General features: G+C 42.3%; 1 protein-coding gene across 3 annotated transcripts; it reads left to right on the top strand.

The window, feature by feature from the left end:
- Positions 1-7,654: 7,654 nt before the first annotated feature.
- tpm3 (tropomyosin 3) lies at positions 7,655-19,772 on the top strand. Of its 3 annotated transcripts, XM_034544437.1 has the most exons (10): positions 7,655-7,768; positions 9,798-9,923; positions 11,951-12,084; positions 12,925-13,042; positions 13,619-13,689; positions 14,305-14,380; positions 17,045-17,107; positions 17,275-17,344; positions 18,692-18,770; positions 19,702-19,772. In XM_034544437.1, exons 1-10 carry the CDS (start codon positions 7,655-7,657, stop codon positions 19,703-19,705), a joined length of 855 nt encoding a protein of 284 aa, XP_034400328.1. In that variant the 3' UTR covers positions 19,706-19,772. The 3 variants fall into 3 exon arrangements, with proteins under 3 accessions (XP_034400328.1, XP_034400329.1, XP_034400330.1); XM_034544438.1 differs by lacking the exon at positions 19,702-19,772 and having other exon boundaries at positions 9,798-9,848; positions 12,002-12,084; positions 18,692-18,774; XM_034544439.1 differs by lacking the exon at positions 19,702-19,772 and having other exon boundaries at positions 9,798-9,899; positions 12,053-12,084; positions 18,692-18,774.
- Positions 19,773-24,189: the final 4,417 nt, after the last annotated feature.

The raw sequence follows: 24,189 nt of genomic DNA, 5'->3' as shown, positions 1-24,189 counted from the left end.
GTCAAGTTGCTGTGTCCCTTTGTTTGGATTGATTTGGGGATCTTTACCGCCTTATAGGCCCATGCATGGTTGTTTAGGGTGGGGCTACCTTGTGATTGGCGGGTCACTAAAGCTACTAGAGCTAAATATGGCGTCTCTACGTCACTTGCCAGCAGTCCTAATATGGTCAAGTCGAGGCAGTCCACAAACCAATGGGAGACAACACGACCACTACCTCCAGTTCTAATATAGTCACAGCATTCAGACGTCAGACGTTTGGACCATTTTGCCGACTCCAGCTATCTGGCCGTTTCCAGGTGCATGATGTGAGAGTAAACCCTCCTGGGGGCACGCTCATGTGGTTGGTTGGAAATGGAGGAGACATCTGATTGGCTACAGCTGCCTGCATGTGACGACAGGGGAGTCTCAAAAAATTACACATGACAATCATTTTGTGTATAAATGTAAATGATGACATTTCAAATCTATTTAAGGAACATTTAGCAGGATTAATTGGCAGCAATGCAATACAATATTCATCATTATATTTTAATCTGTGTATTTTCACTTGAAACTAAGAATCTTAGTGTTTTCCATAGCTTAGAAAAAGCCATTCATATCTACATAGGGAGTCCTCCATCTTGCACCACCATATTTCTACAGCAGCCAAGAACGGACACGGGCTCTAGTGAGAGATCTGAAGGTAGGATGCGTTCTAAAACCTGGTATTAATTGGGCCCTGGTGCTAAATAATTAATATAGTATTCATAAGCCCCGGCATTACTGGTGCTTTTCATTAGTATTTTTTTAAGTTTTGTTTTCATTTGTTATCACGCTGCAGCTCTGCTCTTTCACTTGGGCTGAGATCCACCAACTACACAACACACACACACACACACACACACAGACAGACACACACACCTATACAGACACACACACACACACCTATACACACACACACAGACACACACACACCTATACACACACACACAGTCACACACACACCTATACACACACACGTACCTACAAACACACACACACACAGACACACACACATAGACATACACACACCTATACACACACACACACAGTCACACACACACCTACACGCACACACCTATACACACACACGTACCTACAAACACACACACACACACAGTCACAGTCACACACACATAGACATACACACACCTATACACACACACCCAGTCACACACACACCTACACACACACACACCTATACACACACACGTACCTACAAACACACACACACACACAGTCACAGTCACACACACATAGACATACACACACCTATACACACACACCCAGTCACACACACACCTACACACACACACACCTATACACACACACGTACCTACAAACACACACACACACAGACACACACACATAGACATACACACACGTACCTACACAAACACACACACACAGACACAGGTTGCTGTGGTGAAATGATCCACGTGAAGTGAAGGATACTCAAGTTGATGGAAACTATGCATGGTAATGTACCTGCAATATAATATTTGGGAGTAAAAAGACCATATTGTATCCATACATCAGTGAACAGTGCTAGGTTTACACAAGCACAGACACACAATAAGCCACAAGTTTCTTTGTAAGCTTTTCGGAGACATCGGCAGAGGCAATGTTATTTATTTGTATCAACATTTGACATTTATTTCCAGTGAGATATTAATGACTTTGTTGTGGGTCAGTGGTTAGTAGGTCCGTCTTCAATCAGGATGTTGACTGGTTGGTGGTTCAATCCCAGCCCTAGTCCATGTGTCCTTGAGCAAGACACTTAACCCTGCATTGTTCCCTGTAGCTGTTCTACGGTGTGTGAATGTATCATGGTTGTAAGTCGCTTTGGATAAAAGCGTCAGCTAAATGACATGTAATAAAAAGTAATAATAATATCCATTATAATCCTGTTCAGAATGTATTTGTTCTAAAAAAATATCATGAAGGTATCTCTCTTTACCTGAAGGTCACCATAGGTTCCAACATGCTTGGAAAGTGAGGGTGAGCAGGGGAGTCTTTAGTTGGTCTACAACTCACCACTAGATGCCTCTAAATCTTACACACTGGGCCTTTAAATGCATATATTTGTGGATTTATATTACATTACTTGTTAAAACAAGATATATTGTTTCTGAGCATTGAACAATAGTAATACATATTTATATCTTAAAAAACATTTGTGAATCCTTGATGTGTATTCAATAACATTGAGACTGACCCCATTTCTGTGTATTGTATATGTTTCATTACTTAAAGTAGTGTGCACTATTAGAAGCCTCTCCAGAGTCAGACTGTCTGATGACAGCACACAGTATTCCAGAGGAAGAGGCCCTGCAGCCAACTGACTTCTTTTACTCTGTATATACTTGTATTCTAATTCAATTCAATTCAATTCAATTCAATTCAATTCAGTTTATTTTGTATAGCCCAATATCACAAATTACAAATTATCCTCAGAGGGCTTTACAATCTGTACACATACGACATCCCTGTCCCAGGACCTCACATCAAATCAGGAAAATTCGATACTCTCTATTCTGAGACCATAAAGCACTAAATGATACATGTAAGCCAATAAAGGGAAGCTACGATTCTTTTCTTTTTTTGCCTTCTTTTTTTTAATTAAATACAAATGTCTTTAGTACTAAACATTTCTTTCTTCACTGCTGATTTTTTTATTTGGTCTTTTTCTTTATATGTATGTCTCTTGAATTAAAATGTGTTATGAATGGAAATCATGAAGCCTGAAAAGCAATGCAAAATGCATTTTGATGATATCGTAATGCTCTGAATGACGCTCCTTTAAATGCACTCTGAGGAGTTATTACTGTGAAGAAGAACTGTTTCACACATTCTAACAATGAATGCTAATTGACACCTAGAACTATACATAGCCGCTTGTCCTTAATGCTGTCACCATATACAGTATATGAGCACCATCAGACCACACTGCAAAGACCCCATTATAGAAAAGGTCACTGTCCAACACCCCAACCCACAGACACACAGAGGGGAAACAGATATCAACCTTCTCATCACACTGTTGGTTTGTATGTTCCAGAAAGTCATAGAGTTCAGCTAGTTCTTTTAAACACAGTAACAACCTCCTTAATAATTCTGATCCTTTCTCTCTGCGATCATCTCTGCCTATTTGTGTTTGCAGCTTGTCTCTTATTCTAATCCACTGGACAATGTCAGCCAAAATATGTTTATTAATAGCTAGCTGGGGCCTAGAGCGTGGAATAACTGACTTAGTCCCCCCGTCACCCCTGTTCTCTGTCCATCCCCAGGAGAAATCCAATTATAGGCATTACAGGCCAGGTGATGGAGTCGGGTTACAGGACGGCCATTCCTCCTCTCAGTCACTTTGTATTGTGTTTGCTCTGTTTCTCAACCTCTCACCCCATCGGAAGACAGTTCATACAAATGAAATGCTTGAAATACTTTATAAGGAGAATCCTGATAGACATGTGAAAGTGTGTGGTTGAAGGTACAAGCATATTTGTTACAGATACAGCCTTTTTCCCAAAGTAATATTTTGTGATTCCAGGCACTTGTCAATCCTAAAGAGTAAAGAAGAATGATGGAGAATGGCTTCTGCTGTGAAATATCTGAAATGACTCCATCCTTGCTTATGACCTTAAAAACAAACTGGACACATACTAGTCAGTTATACATCTGCACCAATTCATATTGTAGCATGACTACAGTTTCCCTTCTATTTTATAGTTTTTTTTACTGTTTGGTTCAGTCTCAAGGTTCTCATGATTAATTTGTTGATGAGTGACATCTTTTAATCAGAAAAGATCAAATATGTTTTGTTTTAATATCCATGTTCTGAAATAGTCTAAAAATCATCTAATAAACCTTTACTTCATTGTAGATAAGTGCTTTGACCTTTCTTATTCAGTTTGCCTAGCAACAAGGCTGAAAGCCTTGTGCAAACCACACTGACTATAATTCGATGGGCTTAATCTTATTCTTCATATTCTGTATGGACAGAAAAGGTGTGCTATGACTTTGTGTGCCCAGCCATTTTCATGAACATCGCAAAAAACGGTGACAAGTTTGCCAAAGAAACTCATCAGGAAACTGTCATGTACAAAGCTCAAAGCTTATACAATAGCATACCACGGGTTGGCATGGGCCGGAAGGACCAGAGCTAGAGCGGTGACTTCCGGGCTAGAGTGAGAAGGAGCTGTGAAATATTCAGAAAAAAATATATCTTGTTCTCATTTCCACAGTTTTCCCATTTCATACTTAATTAGAGAGAATTTAAGGGGATTTAAGGTCAAAGGATATCTGTTACTGGTCACAGACCTGTTACTATCAAATCAAACCAGTTTACACATTTGGCCTGAAAGTAACCGGGACTCAGAATCGTCAACTCCTTACACTCTGTTTCCATCTTCCATCTGACGTTGCCTCTACTCAAATAACTTCCATGGGGGGTTTGATATTTAGTTCCGCCCCTGGTGCCGTTTTGCTCAGGGTTTGTCCACCCGCTGCATTTATTGATTGATTTCATGTCACAAAGCCCAATGAATTAGTTGACTCAAACGTGGTGGGCGGGCATAGGATTACACACAAGCATGCTTTGGAAACCTCTGAACGAAGGACTCACTCCTCTGTAGGATTTGAAGGATCGTTCACATTGGAACCTTCGGCGACATTCGATGACGTAGCATCCTGAAATACAGCTGCTGAATGAGGCTTTTATTTTTCAAAATAAAACTCATAGAGGAACTCTATCCTAAGAGTAGAGTTACTATGTGCCAGATTCATTATGCTGCCTCTTGGTCATTGCACCTCAACAGCAGAGATTGAATAATGGAGGCCTCATTAGCGGCTGTATGCGATGGACCGGGCTTTAAACTAACTACAAAATAAAAAGGTGACTTAGTATAAACTGCTTGAGAGTCTGCAGCGAGCATGTGGGATGGGTGGTGAATGGGTCAAACAAACACAGGACTCGTAGCTATCAGAGTATTCGTGTCCCATGCAAAACAAAAAGTTTACATTTTGAGTCATGATCAAGTGAGTTACTGTAGTCACCTGACTTGTAAATGGACTGTACTTTTCATGTCTTCCGACCACTCAAAGTGTTTTAACACTGTCATCATTCACACATTACCACCCATTCATACCCTGATGGGAGGGGCTTCCATTAAACATGCCACCTGCCCATCAGGACGATCTAATCATACCCATCATGCACCGCCGGAACAGCCTGTGGGAGACATGGAATAGCGGAGCCAGGGATCCAACTGCCGTCCCTTTGTTCAAGGACGATCCTGCTCTACCACTGAGCCACTTGTCACTCAATAGTGATGTGAGTCGTCTGTCAGTCAAGTTAACATTAAACAAACTCTTTTCCCTAACCTGAGTAAGTGATTTTTTGTTGACAATACCTAACTTACTGTGAAGACACACTTTATTTAGGAAGGACATGTATGTTGGCATGCATCCGGAATAGTTGGAAACTAATGCTAGAGGGTGCTGCTCTCTGATCCCAAGTGGCACTGACGAAGTGTTGGTATTTGACAAGTTGGCAGTGAGAATGTGTTCCGGATGTGAACCAAGTAACAAGCAAGTGTTCTTAACCGACTAGAAGGATTTATGAATTAGAAATTGATTTAAAATTCCTTAGACATTTATAGTGTTCATATATTATACACTAATGCTAAGTGTGTTAAAGTCAGTCACACTCATAACTCAGCTACTGACATAGAGATCACTGAGTTTCTATGATTTCAAAATGTTCCAGAAATGGTGAGAATCGTAAAGCACACAGCAATCTCGAATATTGTTTTCGCTTGTAGGTCTTGGCAAACCCCACGCACAGGTGATGCCAGACCACTACTAAATGAAGCTTGCAGTGAGATTGTTTGCTCAACTACATCAATTGTTGGTCTTCCTGTCACGGCTTGGCCGTGACTCACTGTCCCTTTCTCTCTTTTCCTTGTTTGTCCCCTGTTACGTGTGTGTGTGTGTGTGTGCGTGTGTGTGTGTGTGTGTGTGTGTGTGTGTGTGTGTCGTGGGCGTGGCTTCCGGCAACTGGCAATCTCCACACCTGCACGTCATCTCCGGCACCTGTCTCCAATCACATCATCAAGTCCTCCCTGTTAAAACACTCTGGCTTCCCTCTCTCCAGTTGACAGATTATTGCACCATTTAGTGGTACCTCGACTCTCGGCTTCACTAGGAGACGTACTTTGTTTTGTTCCTGGTGATTTTCTACTAACCCCTGTTCCCAGGAATCCTGTACCTGCATCCCCACTCAGCCGCCGCCGCTCACGCCACCTCACCACTCCATCTACACTCTCCCGGTTCTGTACGAATAAACTGTTTACCTCTACCCAACCTTGCCTCTCCGTGTCTGCGTTTGGGTCCGGCTCAACCGAACCCTCACACTTCCAAGAGATTGGGAACATTTTGATTGCCACAACAGATGCCTCATCTGGCGGCGTGTAGCTAACTGTGCTAACAGTGTTTACCTGAGGGCAAACCGGAGGGTGGTTGGTTCGCTTCCACAATAACGCTGTCTGTCTGGAATGAGAGCGATGTAGAGTGGCAGCCGTGAGCTAACCAGTGGGGCGCGCTTCCATGCACGTACATGTACTGCATGCCTGCAAGTATTGCTCCCTTCACAGTTATGGGGCCTCAGTCCCATATCACCTGGCGTTCACTATAATCTAAAATATGACATTTTACTAAATGGAAAATAGAGCCTAACTACTCAAAGCGCTTTTACACTAAAAGTCATTCATCCATTCATACACTGACTATCTAATCATTCATACCATTCATACACCGCATGCATGGGATTAATTTGGGGTTAAGTGTCTTGCACAAGGACACATAGAGACATGGAGCCGGGGTTCAAACTACCGATCTTCTGATTGAAGGATGACCTACTCTGAGCCACAGTTGCTAGTGCTCTGCTCACTTAATAGCAGCAACAGCTGTTTAACTGCATGGTGACTAAAAAAATACAATTTAATATGTTACAACATACCTTTTATCTATTTTTGTATTTTAATGAAAAAGAGTAGTAAAAGAACAATAATCAAAGGACCCACAAAACATTTTAAAGATGACACCTTGACTAAAGTTGATTACAAACCCACAACTGACTGGTCATTTTATTTCTATGACTAACATCCAACCAACTGGTCTGTAATTTGAGTACTTTGTGTCAGACAGAAAAAGACAAAAGCATTTTTCTTTGTCATGTCTTGTAGCTCAGCCTATTTCATAATAGATCAACTATTTGGATTCCATGCAGGGAAAAGAAAGTTATCTCTCTTTTCTTTCCAATGTTTCCTTCAATTTAGAAGCCACATTACAAGGCCAGACCTACTGTGAATTAAATAGTGGAATGTTGAGCTATTTCCAAACATGAAAACATACATGTTGTTAGTGTGCAGGTTTGCTTCTCATTTGAGTGGTGATTGTGTAAGATAGAAGAGGGTGTGGTTGTGTGCGTGAGTTAGGGGGCTTAGTAGTGGGAGTGTCTCCTCTGTCATATAAATGCCCTCTCAATATCTTCGTCAGAGTTTAGTGTCTCCACCAGGCTCTCAGGTTGTCTGTTTGTCTTCCAATCTTACACGGCTGCAAAAACCCAGCAGCCAAAATGGAGGCCATCAAAAAGAAGATGCTGATGCTCAAATTAGACAAGGAGAATGCACTGGACCAGGCTGAACAAGCTGAAGCAGACAAGAAAGCAGCCGAAGACAGAAGTAAGCAGGTGGGTAATGAACACAGATGCGATACATTGAGTTCCAGTCAGACTAAGAAAAATGGGGAACCTAAACCAAATCAGATCATCAGGCTACATACTCCTGGTTCTGCTCATCCAGCTAATTGTGTTCTTTGAACACAGTTTGAGGATAGATTTTAGTTTTTATTCTGGATGAAGTAATCTTTTATGTGTGCTCTTATTTGAAATAATGGTCGAATGAGTAGAGAGTTGAAACCATGAGCAATATTCAGATGATCAACTGACTGCTGATCATGTTATTGCAGTTACATCAGTTAGATGTGTTGGGAACCCTCCCAGCAAGCACTGGGCAATCTATTCATAGGCATAAATATCAGTTTATGTTGCAGCATTTTTACTGGTGTCCTTTTGTTCCACATTGCACTATTCTGTTTGCTTTCTTCACTGTTAAACACTTGGATATGACCAGTGAATGTGGTCAGACTACTAATTGATGTTGGTGCATGATTGGTAAATGGACTGTAGATCTCTTCTAGTCTTCTGACCACTCAAAGCACTTTAACACTATGTTAGTCACCATGCAAGGTTCCACCTGCACATCAGGACTAACTAACACACTGTAGGTACGGCAACGGGAGCAATTTAAGGTTTGTGTGTTGCCCGAGGACACATTGAAATGGGCTAGTGGACCCGGGGGATCGAACCGCCGATCCTCTGATTGAAGCACGACCCTGCTCACCACTGAGCCACAGTCGCCCTTAGTGGGGTTCTCCCCTGTGAAAATGAAACCTGACTAAACTCTCTTAATAAGCAGCTTTCATTTCATGAACAATTGTCAGCTATATGTGAGTTCTGCAGTTCATTATTCTTTCTTTCTTTTTTTTAATGTCAAATTCGCATTTTAATGCAAAATTACATGCCATATTCTGGCTTCTAACAGTCAGAGTATGTTAGTTTAGTAGATTGATGGAGTTTATTATTTTTTTCTCACATTATCCCAAACCATAAATTGTTGTAGATTGTATATGTTTAGGTAACTCGTCATCATGAAAATTGAGCTCATAATGATCTCAAAACAATTTGCACTTTCTCATGTGTTGCTCTAACAACACGATGAACTTTCCAAACTGGATAACTCTTTAGCTCACGCTTTTATCCAACGCGACTTACAATAAGAGCATTCACCCATGTGGATACAACCCCAAATATCACAGAAACTGCTGAAATACAAGCACTCAGCTCTCGTCCTGATACCTGGAGGCTGATGATAATGGGGTACAGAGCTCTGCAAGTGGGTGGGTTCTTCGCCCACACTGTGGCCAGGAGCCACGCAGCCTTGGCTTTATCCTTCTCCGAGTGTTTTGGAGGACACGTCTGCCAGACTTCCTCTGAGGTGAAAGTGCTATCATACATTTTCAGCAACACAGCCTGCACACTTTCTCTTAGTGTAGGAAGCCATTATGTAGAAAAGGGTTTTGTAGGACTTGTATAACCTAGTCCTTATGGCCTCTTCCACAAGAAAGCTGCACAAGAAACCTCTCGCTCTCGCCATAAACTGGCAGAAGAGCTCTCCGCTCCCCACCCAGTCATTAGTTTACGTGGGTGTTGAGAAGGAATGATGAAGGATAACATCATAGCCATCCTGAATGACCACCCTCAACCTCCACGACAAACTGATGCAGATGGATAGCTCATTCAGCAAAACAGGGCAGAACACTGACAGATCACTTTGATCAGCCAGCTTTGCAATGTATGGCACTCTATTTGAATATGTCGTTACACTATGACTATGTTATGTTTCTATTATACTTCTACATGTCATTACAGGGAGGTCTGCATCCAACAAGCTTTGTGGCTTTTCAAATGACAACATTTGGTATTAAGTTTGAAGCACACCATGGCCTTATACTTCTTAGAAATGTGTGCAAAATGATTTCATCAAGATATGTGTTGGTATTTGAGTGCAAGGAAGCTCAGAATTCAATATAAACTGTATTACATTTTCCAAGTCTGATGAACAGCTGCTAACGATGTGTTTGATCTCCCATGCCATCAGCATGAAGACGAACTTCTGCAAATGCAGAAAAAGCTGAAGGGGACAGAGGATGAGCTTGATAAATACTCAGAGGCCCTGAAGGATGCTCAGGAGAAGCTTGAGGTGGCCGACAAGAAGGCTGCTGATGTGAGTAATACAATTCCAAAAGTGCAATACACACTTGTTGTGATTCATTTACAGTTTGTGTAATTATTGTCTAGAATGCAACATACTCCTCTACACCACAACATAGGCCCAGATGACTTCTTTACAAAGTGCAGTTGTAAACCCTGTGTATGTTCTACATGATTTCTAGCTGTTCAGGAAGAGGAACTTTCACACACAGTACACAAATAATAGGTTGTACATAATGTACAGAAATGCTTTATGTACATTGCTTCTTATTCTGGCATACAATACTAGCCCTGAACTGAGGCTCTGATGAAGCTGTGATCTGCCAGTGTAGACCAGGCCTCGCTGATTCCCTGCTACTCCTTTGCATTCCATTCCCATCATGCCCTGCCTGGACTCCTCACAGCTGTCGGGGGGCTCGGGGGGGATTCAGAGCCATATTTTGGCCATGATGTCAGTCGCTCAACCTTGACTGCAGGCTTAACAATGGTCCAAGTCCATTTTGGGTGCATCATCCATTCATCTCGGGTCACCGTATTTATTTAGTCCCTTTCCTTTTGGAGAGAATGAGTATGCCACCACAAATAAAAGATGTAAATGATGTTCAGCATATAAATAGGGTTGCTGTTAACTACGTTAACATATTGATCTACTATCACAGAAGGAATGAAAGAAAACATTGGAGCCTTTAGTCTGCTGCCTCTTTTCAGTTTCAGTCATTGCTGAAACATTTATTTCAGATTCTGCATTTAGAAAGCACAGCTGTTCTAAGAATGCCTGCAACACAATACCAGTGTAAGGGTGTGGGTTTAGGACTAGAAAGCTCAAAATCCTAGTTAATAAACTAAAAGCACTAAAAACACTCAACATTCCATATGATTTTTAAAAATAACCAAGTGCAAACAGGGGTGGACTGAAGCATTTTGCCTCAGACCAGACCTCCACCTACCATTCCGGCCCTACAAACACCTTAGCCGTGTAATAAGAGAGAATCATGGAAGATTAAGAGAGAGGAATAGGACATTAATACCCTCAACAAGTGCCTTTGCACAAAGATAGGAAAAAGAAGACAGTTAGAGTGGTGGGGTGAGCCAAAGCCCACTATTCCATCGCATTATTTTAGATTTGAATGAGTTTATCAGCCCGAGGGTGAGGGAGCCAGAGCTCCGATCAGCATTCTTTTCCCGAGAACCTTTCTGTACCGCCGTCGACATGTTGAGTGCCTTTGAGAGGCTCCATATGCTCCTAATCTCATATCTTGTACATTTAACCCTTAAAAGCAACGGTCAAGTTTTTGCCACCGTTGTTAAAAAGCATGTCACACTCCTCTATCACCAGCTCAGTGTTCATTTAAAGAAAGAAACAATGGGCCAATCTACCTGTTGGGTCGCTCAGGAAAAAAAGCCAGTTGTGTTTATTCAGTGTAGAATCAAATAGTGTGTAAGTTTAGCAGAATATCAGCGTTATTATCAGTGTTTACAGTATTTAAATGTGAAGGCTGTATTGTAAAGCATTACAGAGTAGGACAATACAGCCAACACAGACTTTTTTTAATTGTATTATTATTATTTGTTTATTTGATAAGGGACAGTGCACATTAATATAAACATTTCTGTAAATGTGCCAGGAACATATTTATATTACCTACAGTGTATCTGCACCATGGAAGAAAACACTTTTCAATTCAATTCAGTTTATTTTGTATAGCCCAATATCATAAATTACAGACTCCCTTCAGAGGGCTTTACAATCTGTACACATACGACATCCCTGACCTTTGACTTCACATCGGATCAGGAAAAACTCCCCAAAAATAACCTTTCACAGGGAAAAAAGGGAAGAAACCTTCAGGAGAGCAACAGAGGAGGATCCCTCTCCCCGGATGGACAGATGAATAGATGTCATGTGTACAGAATGAACAGAGTTACAGAGTTACATAAACACATTACATGAATATGACAATGTATGAATGGAACTCCAATCCATGAAACAGAAGGAGGTAGAAACAGAAGGTCATTCTGGTCATTGTTTTCTGTGCTAAGGCTGAAGCAGAAGTGGCTTCCTTGAACAGACGTATCCAGCTGGTGGAGGAGGAGCTGGATCGAGCTCAGGAGAGACTGGCAACGGCTCTGCAGAAGTTGGAGGAGGCAGAGAAGGCTGCTGATGAAAGCGAGAGGTGAACGAGTCATTGTGATCAGTGTTATAAGATAAGAGGGATATGTACATCACATTACCATCATGATTCACTATGAACTCTGCTCTGTTACATCTGTAACGATCAGCAGCAGTGACGTCACAGAGCACATCTGCACGTCACTGCAGCAGAGTGACATTAAAACATAAAAATAAGATTTAAAGCTACCGGTCATCATTCACCCATTCACACCCACTCATACACTGGCACGCAGGCTAAGGCACAGATAAGGGAAACATTTAGGGTTAAGGGTCTTCCCCAAGGACACATCGACATGGGCTACCGGAGCCGGGGATCAAACCACCGATCCTCTGATTGAAGGAGGACCATGCTCAACACTGAGCCACAGCCGCCCTCAATATATAATATAATATATGAAGATCTACAGGAGCAGAAAGAAAAAGAAGTTTTTCCCTCTCTGTGTGATGTTATCAGAGCTCCTCCTCTCTTTGTTCACAAAGTCGGCCACGTGCCTTTTTGTGCGTGCGTGTGTGTGTGTGTGTGTGTGTGTGTGTGTGTGTGTGTGTGTGTGTGTGCGCGCGTGTGTGTGTGTGTGTGTGTGCGCATGCATGCGTGTGTGTGCAATAGTAATAATGTTTCATACCACTCCTTCATTAATAATTAACATAATGTAGAGTTGATACCAATCGGATAGTTTTTTCTTCTTCTACTCTTGATGAAGCTTTGTTGGAGGTCGCTATTTAAACAAATGAAATTTCTGGTCTGTGATTTACTTTTTAAAATTTTTTATAGAATAACCAAAAAAAGTAAAATACTTTCATATTTGTGAGGTAATACATAAGTAATGGTTTGTGTGTGCAGAGCTATGAAGGTGATTGAGAACAGGGCTCTGAAGGATGAAGAGAAGATGGAGCTTCAGGAGATTCAGCTGAAGGAGGCCAAACACATTGCAGAGGAGGCTGACCGCAAGTATGAGGAGGTGAGTTGGTGAAAAGCTCGAATGATGCAGTTTCTTCACAACTCAGAGGAGCTTTTTCCTCATGTACTTCTGCAGTATTGACAATCGTGTGTTCACCTTTTTATTTGGTTTAGGCATAGGGACCACCGTAACATTTGCTAGCTCCTACTGATTCCTAGCCTGAATAGGCTTGAAATAAATACCCTCGCTATCCTCCCACTAATAGCACAACACCACCACCCCCGAGCAGTTGAAGCTACTCTATCAAAGTGGCCCTTTTCTTCAGGCACAAATACCAGGGCTATGCTTGCGAGGGCAAGCCGGCAAAAGCAATGGGGAGGGCCAGGTGTCAAACGACCAGGGGGAGGACGTTTTTTCATAGCAGATGTATTAGCTGATCGTATCGTAATCGGGGGTAGGAGGCTCGGGCTCAGAGTGAGAGGGCTTTACAATAAAAGAGTTAGCGTTTAGTGACACTGAGATCAGCACTCTAACTGACCAGTCCACAAAAAAAACATTGTTACTGGTGACTTTTTCTGAATCGATATGTGAAGCTTTATCAATAAATACATATGCATATCTAATGTATTTGTCCAGGTGGCTCGTAAGCTGGTGATTGTAGAAGGAGAGCTGGAGCGAACCGAGGAGAGAGCTGAGCTGGCTGAGGCGTGAGTATCCACACCACCTGTGACTTTGTGTGTGTTGGTCCTTCACTCTCTGGAAGAACAACGAAACATTACCAGCTGAGTTACAATATGAAGCCCCTTACAGAGAAAAGTGTGTTGAGCACACTCCAATTATAATGATCTAACTTCTGATCGTGTGGGCAGTTTGATTTGAGACTCTGCAACTTACTGCTGGTTTTGATGATATAGATTCCACAGAGAAAATAGCTTCACCTCACCCATAACAAGAAAATCCAATAACTAATAACTGATAGAGGCTATTCTACTTTTACCCCTTGGCCACTGTCCATTTGCAGTGTATTTAGCTTCTGTACTTTTTTCTGGTAATATTTTGAAAGCAGGAATTGAAATGTTACAAAAGAAGAAATAAAACAAAACAAATAGGGATGTGAAAGAGTCGATGAATCTCATAGCCTGAGGAAAGAAAGTATTTATACACCGTGATATTACTGTTTTTACTGAAGGGAAGGACCTCAATACTCTTTTTACAACCTGCACTTCTCACCACAATTTCTATAAACTAACCTGATGTCCTTCCTACCACCTCCTTCCTTCCTTCCTTCCTTCCTTCCTTTCCTAAAATCAAAACATATCAAGTAAATGTGCTGAGCTGGAGGAGGAACTGAAGAACGTCACCAATAACCTAAAGTCTCTGGAGGCCCAGGCTGAGAAGGTAGAGACAGGCTGCAAAACTCAAACCTTGCTTCCGTTATTTTGGAAGAGCTATTCCCATTATACTCTCTAAAAAGATGCTCAGTGACTTTCTTTTGTTGGGACACAGATGGCAGAAGACAACACGATTAGCTGTGACTTGAATTTACTCAAGGACACATTGGACTAGCTAATCCTCTGATTGAAGGACACTGAGCTACGGTTGTCTGTCACCCAGAAAGAAAAAAGGTTTTGTCCAGTGTGGAACCAAGTCAATGATAACGTCCACACAGAAACAAGTCCACACAGAACAAGTCCACACAGAACCAAGTCAATGATGACGTCCACACAGAAACAAGTCCATACAGAACAAGTCCACACAGAACAAGTCCAGACAGAACAAGTCCAGACAGAACAAGTCCACACAGAACAAGTCCACACAGAACAAGTCCACACAGAAACAAGTCCACACAGAACAAGTCCACACAGAAACAAGTCCACACAGAACAAGTCCACACAGAACAAGTCCACACAGAACAAGTCAATGATGACGTCCACACAGAAACAAGTCCACACAGAACCAAGTCAATGATAACGTCCACACAGAAACAAGTCCACACAGAACCAAGTCAATGATAACGTCCACACAGAAACAAGTCCACACAGAACCAAGTCAATGATAACGTCCACACAGAACAAGTCCACACAGAACAAGTCCACACAGAACAAGTCCATACAGAACCAAGTCCACAGAGAACAAGTCCACACAGAACAAGTCCATACAGAACCAAGTCCACACAGAACAAGTCCATACAGAACCAAGTCAATGATAACATCCACACAGAAACAAGTCCACACAGAACAAGTCCATACAGAACCAAGTCCACACAGAACTAAGTCAATGATAACGTCCACACAGAACCAAGTCAATGATGACGTCCACACAGAACAAATCCACACAGAAACAAGTCCACACAGAACAAGTCCATACAGAACCATGTCCACACAGAAACAAGTCCACACAGAACAAGTCCATACAGAACCAAGTACACACAGAACAAGTCCATACAGAACAAGTCCACACAGAACAAGTCCATACAGAACCAAGTCCACACAGAACAAGTCCATACAGAACCATGTCCACACAAAAACAAGTCCAGACAGAACCAAGTCCACGCAGAACAAGTCCATACAGAACCATGTCCACACAGAAACAAGTCCAGACAGAACCAAGTCCACACAGAACAAGTCCATACAGAACCATGTCCACACAGAAACAAGTCCAGACAGAACCAAGTCCACACAGAACACGTCCATACAGAACCATGTCCACACAGAAACAAGTCCAGACAGAACCATGTCCACGCAGAACAAGTCCATACAGAACCAAGTCCACACAGAACAAGTCCATACAGAACCAAGTCCACACAGAACAAGTCCAGACAGAACCAAGTCCACACAGAACCAAGTCAATGATGACGTCCACACAGAAACAAGTCCACACAGAACAAGTCCACACAGAACAAGTCCATACAGAACCAAGTCCACACAGAACAAGTCTTCACAGAAACAAGTCCACACCGATACAGGTCCACACAGAACAAGTCCAGACAGAACAAGTCCACACAGAACAAGTCCAGACAGAACAAGTCCACACAGAACAAGTCTTCACAGAACAAGTCTACACAGAAACAAGTCCACACAGAACCAAGTCCACATAGATACAGGTCCACACAGAACAAGTCCACACAGAACAAGTCCACACAGAACAAGTCCACACAGAAACAAGTCCAGACAGAACCAAGTCCACACAGAAACAAGTCCAGACAGAACCAAGTCCACACAGAACAAGTCCACACAGAACAAGTCTTCACAGAAAGAAGTCTACACAGAAACAAGTCCACACAGAACCAAGTCCACATAGATACAGGTCCACACAGAACAAGTCTTCACAGAAAGAAGTCTACACAGAAACAAGTCCAGACAGAACCAAGTCCACGCAGAACAAGTCCATACAGAACCATGTCCACACAGAAACAAGTCCAGACAGAACCAAGTCCACACAGAACAAGTCCATACAGAACCATGTCCACACAGAAACAAGTCCAGACAGAACCAAGTCCACACAGAACACGTCCATACAGAACAAGTCCACACAGAACAAGTCCACACAGAAACAAGTCCACACAGAACAAGTCTTCACAGAAAGAAGTCTACACAGAAACAAGTCCACACAGAACCAAGTCCACATAGATACAGGTCCACACAGAACAAGTTCACATGTAAGTGACACTGTACAAACCAACATCAGAATGTTGTACCCAGAGTCAAAGATCTGCAGAACGTTTACTTGTTCCTTTAGCACCAATCTGGTCGAAAAGTCAATCAAAGCAAAATGATCAAAAGAAGGTTTTGCCTATTTCATGAAAAACGGCCTTGAATGTTATTGAATGTTATTGTGCCAACGTTCAGTTTTTCAGCAGAAAATGGTGTGTCCTTTAAGAGTTTTTGTCATCTTCATGAATGCTTCCTTCCCTAACCCTCGCTGCCCTCCACCGTTATTGTAAAAATAAGTGTTTCTTAAATGATTTTAACTTTTTCAGAATCGTCCCACACTAAATGTAAATGAATTGATTCTATCTTCAAGAAGAAATTAGAATCTAAATAATGTTTTTTCTCATCGCAGTATTCTCAAAAGGAGGACAAGTATGAGGAAGAGATCAAGATCTTGACTGACAAGCTGAAAGAGGTGAGCAAGAAGCAATGATGACCAATATTTTCCTGATATTGTCTCCTACACAGATTTCAGTAAGATATATGGAGACACAAAAGGTTGACATATACTTGCGCAGTAAGTTGACTATAGTTTGTTGACCTCAGATGTCATCTGACTTCTTGTCTGCTTTGTCATCTCAGGCTGAGACCCGGGCTGAGTTTGCTGAGAGGTCTGTGGCCAAGCTGGAGAAGACCATTGATGATCTGGAAGGTACAACATTGAATACACTTTAACCCAAAACTAACCCTTTACAAAGACTTTAAATTCACTTACCCAAATTAAAAAGGAAACGCCAATCCAGTGTAATATACTAGTGTTTCTAGTGTTGAGAGCTCTGATCTGTAATGCAAATTATCACAGGGAGTCATCCAAACGGGACTCTTTGGATGTGTGAGTCAGTTTTGTACAAAAAATGTAGGTCACTTTTTAATTGCACTATCCAATCATATTGGAATGTCATGACTCATGTGCCATTAAAGTGTGCAATGTAATTTACTGGTTAGCTAACAATAGCTAACTGTTAACTATTTAACTTTGCGTTAAGAGGTTTGCTTTGTAAACAAGCCTCAGCGCTTGGTAAAGTTACCTGTTTGCCTCATGGAGCTCTAAAGAATGAATTCCCCCCTGTCTGTTTTTAACATTACATTGGTTAACCCTGATGTATGCAGTCAAGTAAAAGGCATCTGAAACTCTGCAGGGAAGTCTAGTGGTGGATTAGTTGTGCAGGTATTCGGTTCAACCAAATCTCTCACCGGTTGAGGATTGACAGACTTTCACTTTTAATTGGCATTATTAAGACAAGCCTTCCATCACAGGTGCTTTGAGTAGTCGTTTTTCATCAATAAAAAGTTTTAACATTGGCCTATTGTAGTTTTTAAATGTTTCTCTATATGTTGTCGTGTATGAAAAGATCCAAAATGAACACTGTAAGTGGACTACTTTTTTTGAAAATGCAAATTATTTTCAAAGGATGTGTAAAAACAATTCTGTCCCAAGCACCCATATGAGCGGTAGATCACTTTAACCGTGGTCAATATAAGCTCTTGTATTTTATTATCAGATCACATCAGGTACATGGTGATAAGACAGTATTACTTTGTTGACAGCTTTATGTACTGTGAATGTAAATGGCAGTCAAACAAAACGGTATGCACAAAATGAAGCAGATAAGACAGCTGGCTGGTTAGCTAGCTTGTTCATTCCAAATGCTGGTTACTTAAAATGAGCCAAACAGCGGGCTGGGGGTGAGTGGCAGCATTGGGTCAGTCGCTCTCAAGATAGACAAGCTACAAATATAACTAGCCAGACATACATCTTCGGAGCAACAACAATCGCCAATTTCTTTTGTACTAGTAAAATGATAGTAGTAGTACTAATCCGTTCCTCCATTTTCACGTTGGATGGGGACGAATAATGTCCAGAAGTTTCAAACCAGGGTTTAAGGTTCTTTATATTGCATTGTTTCTGCTCACTAAAGATCTTATCACATATTCCACAATACTAATTTCAGCCTCTCTTGTGTTTTTCCATTTTCCTTTACAACCCACTCTTTCCCAGATGAGCTTTATGCACAGAAACTCAAGTACAAAGCCATCAGCGAGGAACTGGACCACGCCCTCAATGACATGACATCTATGTAAGTGATATCTGTAACTTCCTAGTGAGAAGCTTACTGCCAGTGTGACTTTCTTTTAATTTGGATATTGTACACTGATCGTTCAGACTGTAATGCTGGTTATTGTTAATGCAAATAAAAAGTTTCTTTTAGAAAATTACTTTATTTAGAATAATTTAGTATATTACAATTTCTAGTAAAAATATTGATTTTGCATTCCTCAAAACCCAGATTCAAAAAACATGTAGGCCTATTCAAAAATAAATTTTATTTTTACAATTATTGAAATCTGTAACATAAAAAACACAATTAATAAGCTCTCTTCAAACTCGACTCTATTGCAAGAAAAAGTAGTTGTACCTGAACCCAAATAAAACTCATGAAACCTGTCTTGGTTAGTGTAGTCTCTGCTCTTCCAACAATCACCCACTCTGGTTTGGTTTAAATAAAGCCTTAATTCACAGAGTACCAGGTGAAAATATGCGGTCCCTACCCGACTCTCTCTGTCGTCGCCGTGTCAAATCACTCGGGCCACATGAAATAATTCAAGTGACGTTCATGCACTGAACTGCGTGTGGTAAAGGCCGCAGTCGAGCCATAAAGCAGCGAAAGACGAGAATGGAATGCTTTTTGCGCGTAAGATACTTCACACAGACTGAGTTTATAGCTATTCTCTGGGAGTACCGAGACCCTGTCTGGAATCCTGTGGTCCAAACAGCTGATGGGATAGTTGTAATTGAAGGACACACATATTTGGTTCTGTTCTGTCAAGAATAATTTTATGGAGAGCTTTCAGTTGTGCTGCTCACATACAATCATTTAACACCATGGACATAATTAATGGGACAAGGTTAATAATTCTAATAAGTTCCCCTTCAGACATACAGTACGTACAAATACTCTGCTATGATAAATATGGTTAGTCACAGTCTCTTGCTTCTTGTGTTTTCAGCTAAAGATCCAGAAGCTCCACCACCCTGCAAAGTGGTGGCTTCAAGACCTCTTCCCCCCACCAATTCCTTCTCATTTATCTGTTCTAATTTCTCAACTGTTGAACTTTGTGTGCTGGTTGTACTTTTTTAACACTTTCTTTATGTATCTGCTGAACTTGCTCCTCCTCATTTGGTCTCTAGTCTCTGTCTAATGGACGTTGCTCATTGTATGTTTTCTGTTTAAGGATGTTGCTTGTAGGATTTTACTCTTCATATATCATTGAGTCTGTATAAACTCTGTTCTCTATCAGAGTTAAACAAGTGAGAGAAGAAAGCTTGTGTCCATGGCTGTTCTTGTTACATCAGGGGTGTCAAACTCATTTTCACTGTGGGTCACATCAGCATCATGTTGCCCTCAAAGGGCCGGTTGTAACTGTAACACTAATTGTAACTACTCCCAAACATATTGTTAAATAATTTCTCTTAAATGTCTTCTCAACTGGTCTGTCTGCGGGACCCACCATCATCCTTGAGGAACATTTTAAACTTCTTAAATTGATGTAATGAAAAGATAGTGCAGTTTGAACCTGAGATAGTTCAGAATATCACAGTATACACAACACAACTAGTTATAAATATTCCCTTTTACAGTCAATTATAAACCAAAAAGTGCATCTTAAGGAAACAATGTAATACAACATACATAACTATTCAGTAACTTCAGACTTGTTTTAAATACTCAATAATGCTTTTATGCATGAAATAAAAAAAGTCTAGTGAGAAGTAGATTAAGAAAGCCTCAATTGATGTAACTTATGGCTCACTCACTCATGACAACCAGCGCTGCACTACAAGTCAGTGTGTTGAGGAGCAGCTTTTATCCACAAACTCTAAATTAATTAAACAAAACGTGTAATTCAAAAAGATTCAAGTATACAACATAAACTTTTCTTCTGATTAACTTGTTAGTAGGTAAATACTGAAAAACATGAAGCAGCACTCACTTCAACCTTAGTGTAACACTGACATAGAAGAACTGGGGATGTTTTTTAATACAAAGTCAATGCACATGTATGGGATTAGAAAAATGCGCCTCATTCACGCACGCTGAATTTTTTAACACGGGCGAAAAAAAGTGTGTGAGGCTGTGTCGTCACAGCCAATCAGTGTTGAGATGCTCCGCCTGACATCACTGACGTCATGCAGTTGTTGAATCAGAAACTATGGAGGATAGGTTGATCATCTGGAAGCGGCCGTCATCCAGACGCAGTTTCTGGAGAAGCTGTGTGTGTCTACGGACAATATTATATATAATATATCATATTAATAGTATTCTAAGTTCACGTTGCAAAGTGTAAGCACTCCACCACATAAACTGTATCTGAAAATTGGCTCCATGACTAAAAGAAAACCCTTTTGATATTTTAATAAACTAGTCACAAAGTGGTGGAGAAAGTACTCAGATCTCTACTTTAACTAAAAGTAGCAATACTTTTCTGTAGCTGTTACATGTAAAAGTCCTGCATAAAAAATATTACACAAGTATGCATGATCAAAATATACCAAAAGTAAAGGTTCTCATTCTGCAGAATGCAGTCATGTGTTCATCACTTAAATGTTATTTGTGTTTTGGAGATAGTAAAATAGGATATTTGCGCAAAATATATGCTTTTACTGCACTTCCTGCACTTCCTGCACTTCCTGCACTTCCTGCACTGTCCTCTCCGCCTGTCTGCATGTCTCCGCTGCGCTGGGGCCGAAGAAGAGGCGGGTCTAAGAAGCAGTTTAGCCTATTACTGATTAAAGATATAAATGAGTGATATACAATGTAGCCAATCTGCGTCCTAAAATAGGTTAAACTTTGGGCCAAAGTCATCTGGCCCAAAAGCTGCATGTTCTCATCAGCCAGCGCGAGCACTTCTTTTCCAAGAAGACCCGACCCGATCAAATCAACGGGGACCGATCCAGCATGGACAGTTACGGGAGTAAAGGACACAAAGCACTTGTTGTAAGAATTAATAAAACATGAGAACACCGGGACACACATGATAACTCCTCAAGCAGCCATATTGAGCAAAGTGAACGTCACTACCAGCTGGACCACGGACACAGGTTGAGGTGAAGAAACACAAAGAGGAGGTGGATCAAAACAGGCTCACTTTAACCCTACAAGGTTCATAGGGCCATCTTAATATATAAGCATGTTCTATCAGATTTTATATATATATATATATATATCACATATTAATATACTGAATTGTATGACTAAGATATACTTATGTCAGTGTTGTAATAAATGTTAAATATTTAACTACAAAGTAGAAATGCGTGTTTGATAAGCATTTTTAGTTTTTTTGCATTGAATCAAACTGGAATGTTTGCTGAAATTGATTGAATGGCCCTACCAAAAACAATTCCACCACCCTCCACTGTATTCAATATAGTTTACCCTATAATAATAATACATGATTATTTATGAAATGACATTTTGTTTTTATAATCTAAATCTGTATCACAAGTAAAGCTGTCAGATAAATGTAATAAAAAATACAATATCGATGTAGAAGTGTAAACTAGAATAAATGGAAATACTAAGTACTTTAAAATTGCACTTTAGTACAGCACATGCTAACACTGTTAACATAAATACATTTTACAAGATAAAAAGATAACCTGCTACAACTGAGGCCAGAAAGGCATAATGTATTTCCTAGATATGGCTGAAAGAACAATACGAAGTGGCGCTGCGTTGAGGAGAGGCGCTAAGGACATCTGCATGAGAGACAGCAAGAGGTTCAGGGGGAAACAACGCTAACAAAAGGCGCTGTACATACCATCATCTCCACAGGACATTGACATAAGAATATGATAGACTTAACTGTCAAAACACTGTTATGTTATACAAATTTAAAAAACAGGCACCGAAATCTCAGTCACTATAAGTATGAAGATGTGTTAAAGTTAGAAAACAAAGCAGAGGGAAATTAAACCGAGGGTTGGATTGATGAATCTGTCACACAAGAGAAATTAGCTCAGAATGGAAATGTCAGGATCTGTAGTGTTGTTTCGTGTTTCCTGTCTTATTTTGAAGTCCTTGTCTCTCGTGTCCTCTGTTTCTCTTCACTTCCTGTCCCTGTGATTGTCTGCCCTGTTCCTGATTGTTTCCTCCTGTGTCCAATCACCTGCACCAGCCCTCTGTATTTAAGTCCTGTTCATGTCATTCCCCTTTGTCGGTTCGCCTTGTCTAGATCGTGGAAGATCTTGTGTGCATGTTTTGTATCCTGGTTTTTTGAAGCCTGTTTTTGGAATCCTGTTTAGCAATAAAGTTGCTTTTCCATCGTTGACGGCGTTTGGGTCCAGTGTTCCTGTCGAGCTGCACTTAACAGAACGAACCGACCAAGAATGGACCCAGCCTACAACCCCTTCGAAGGGACCCGCTTGGCCTATGGGGGCCCTCGTAGCCTCCAGAAGGGGAACTACAACCCCCATAGGGTCTCGGCACCAAACCCCTTCGAAGGGACCCGCTTGGCCTATGGGGGCCCTCGTAGCCTCCAGAAGGGGAACTACAACCCCCATAGGGTCTCGGCACCAGACCCCTTCAACGGGACCCGTTTGGCTTATGGGGGGCCTCGTAGCCCCAGGGGCAGAGGTCACCCAGGCCCAGCCCCGGAGTGGGGGGCACAAACCTCCGGACCGCGTCGGTGGAGGGTTCCGGCTGCCGCCTCTGTGCCGCAGACTACTCCGGTTCCCGCAGTCGCCTCCGTGCTGCAGCCCTCGCCTGTTCCTGTTGCCGCCTCCGTGTTCCGGCCAACCCCAACCTCCTGGGACCTATTGGACTTCCGGCCGGCCCTTGCTTCCTTTGCCTTGTCCCAGGACGCTTTCCGGGACATGATGGAGTCCCTCCAGGCGTTAGACAGGGTCCTGCTTCGGCCGCAGTCCCCGCCGGTTCCTGCCGATGCTGTCCCGTCGGCGGCCCGGCCGACCCCAGCTCCTCGTGTCCCATCGGCGCCCCGGCCGATCCCAGCTCCTCGTGTCCCGTCGGCGCCCCGGCCGACCCCAGCTCAACGTGTCCCGTCGGCGCCCCGGCCGACCCCAGCTCCTCGTGTCCCGTCGGCGCCTCGGCCGACCCCAGCTCCTCGTGTCCCGTCGGCGCCCCGGCCGACCCCAGCTCCTCGTGTCCCGTCGGCGCCCCGGCCGACCCCAGCTCCCCGTGTCCCGTCGGCGCCCCGGCCGACCCCAGCTCCTCGTGTCCCGTCGGCGCCTCGGCCGACCCCAGCTCCTCGTGTCCCGTCGGCGCCTCGGCCGATCCCAGCTCCTCGTGTCCTGTCGTCGCCCCGGCCGACTCCAGCTCCCCGTGTCCCGTCGGCGCCCCGGCCGATCCCAGCTCCTCGTGTCCTGTCGGCGCCCCGGCCGACTCCAGCTCCCCGTGTCCTGTCGGCGCCTCGGCCGATCCCAGCTCCTCGTGTCCTGTCGGCGCCCCGGCCGACTCCAGCTCCCCGTGTCCTGTC

The sequence above is a fragment of the Cyclopterus lumpus genome, chromosome 11, assembly GCF_009769545.1.
Source record: "Cyclopterus lumpus isolate fCycLum1 chromosome 11, fCycLum1.pri, whole genome shotgun sequence".
NCBI lineage: Eukaryota > Metazoa > Chordata > Actinopteri > Perciformes > Cyclopteridae > Cyclopterus > Cyclopterus lumpus.
The sequence above is the reverse complement of the archived record's forward strand: the minus strand, read 5'-3'. Positions and strand labels throughout refer to the sequence as shown.

Excerpts from the sequence above, each read along its gene's own strand:
- tpm3 (XM_034544437.1), top strand. The coding sequence starts at position 7,655 with ATGGAGGCCATCAAAAAGAAGATGCTGATGCTCAAATTAGACAAGGAG. Across the intron at positions 13,043-13,618 it reads CTGACCGCAAGTATGAGGAG|GTGGCTCGTAAGCTGGTGAT; the intron begins GTGAGTTGGTGA and ends GTATTTGTCCAG. Across the intron at positions 13,690-14,304 it reads AGAGCTGAGCTGGCTGAGGC|TAAATGTGCTGAGCTGGAGG; the intron begins GTGAGTATCCAC and ends AAACATATCAAG.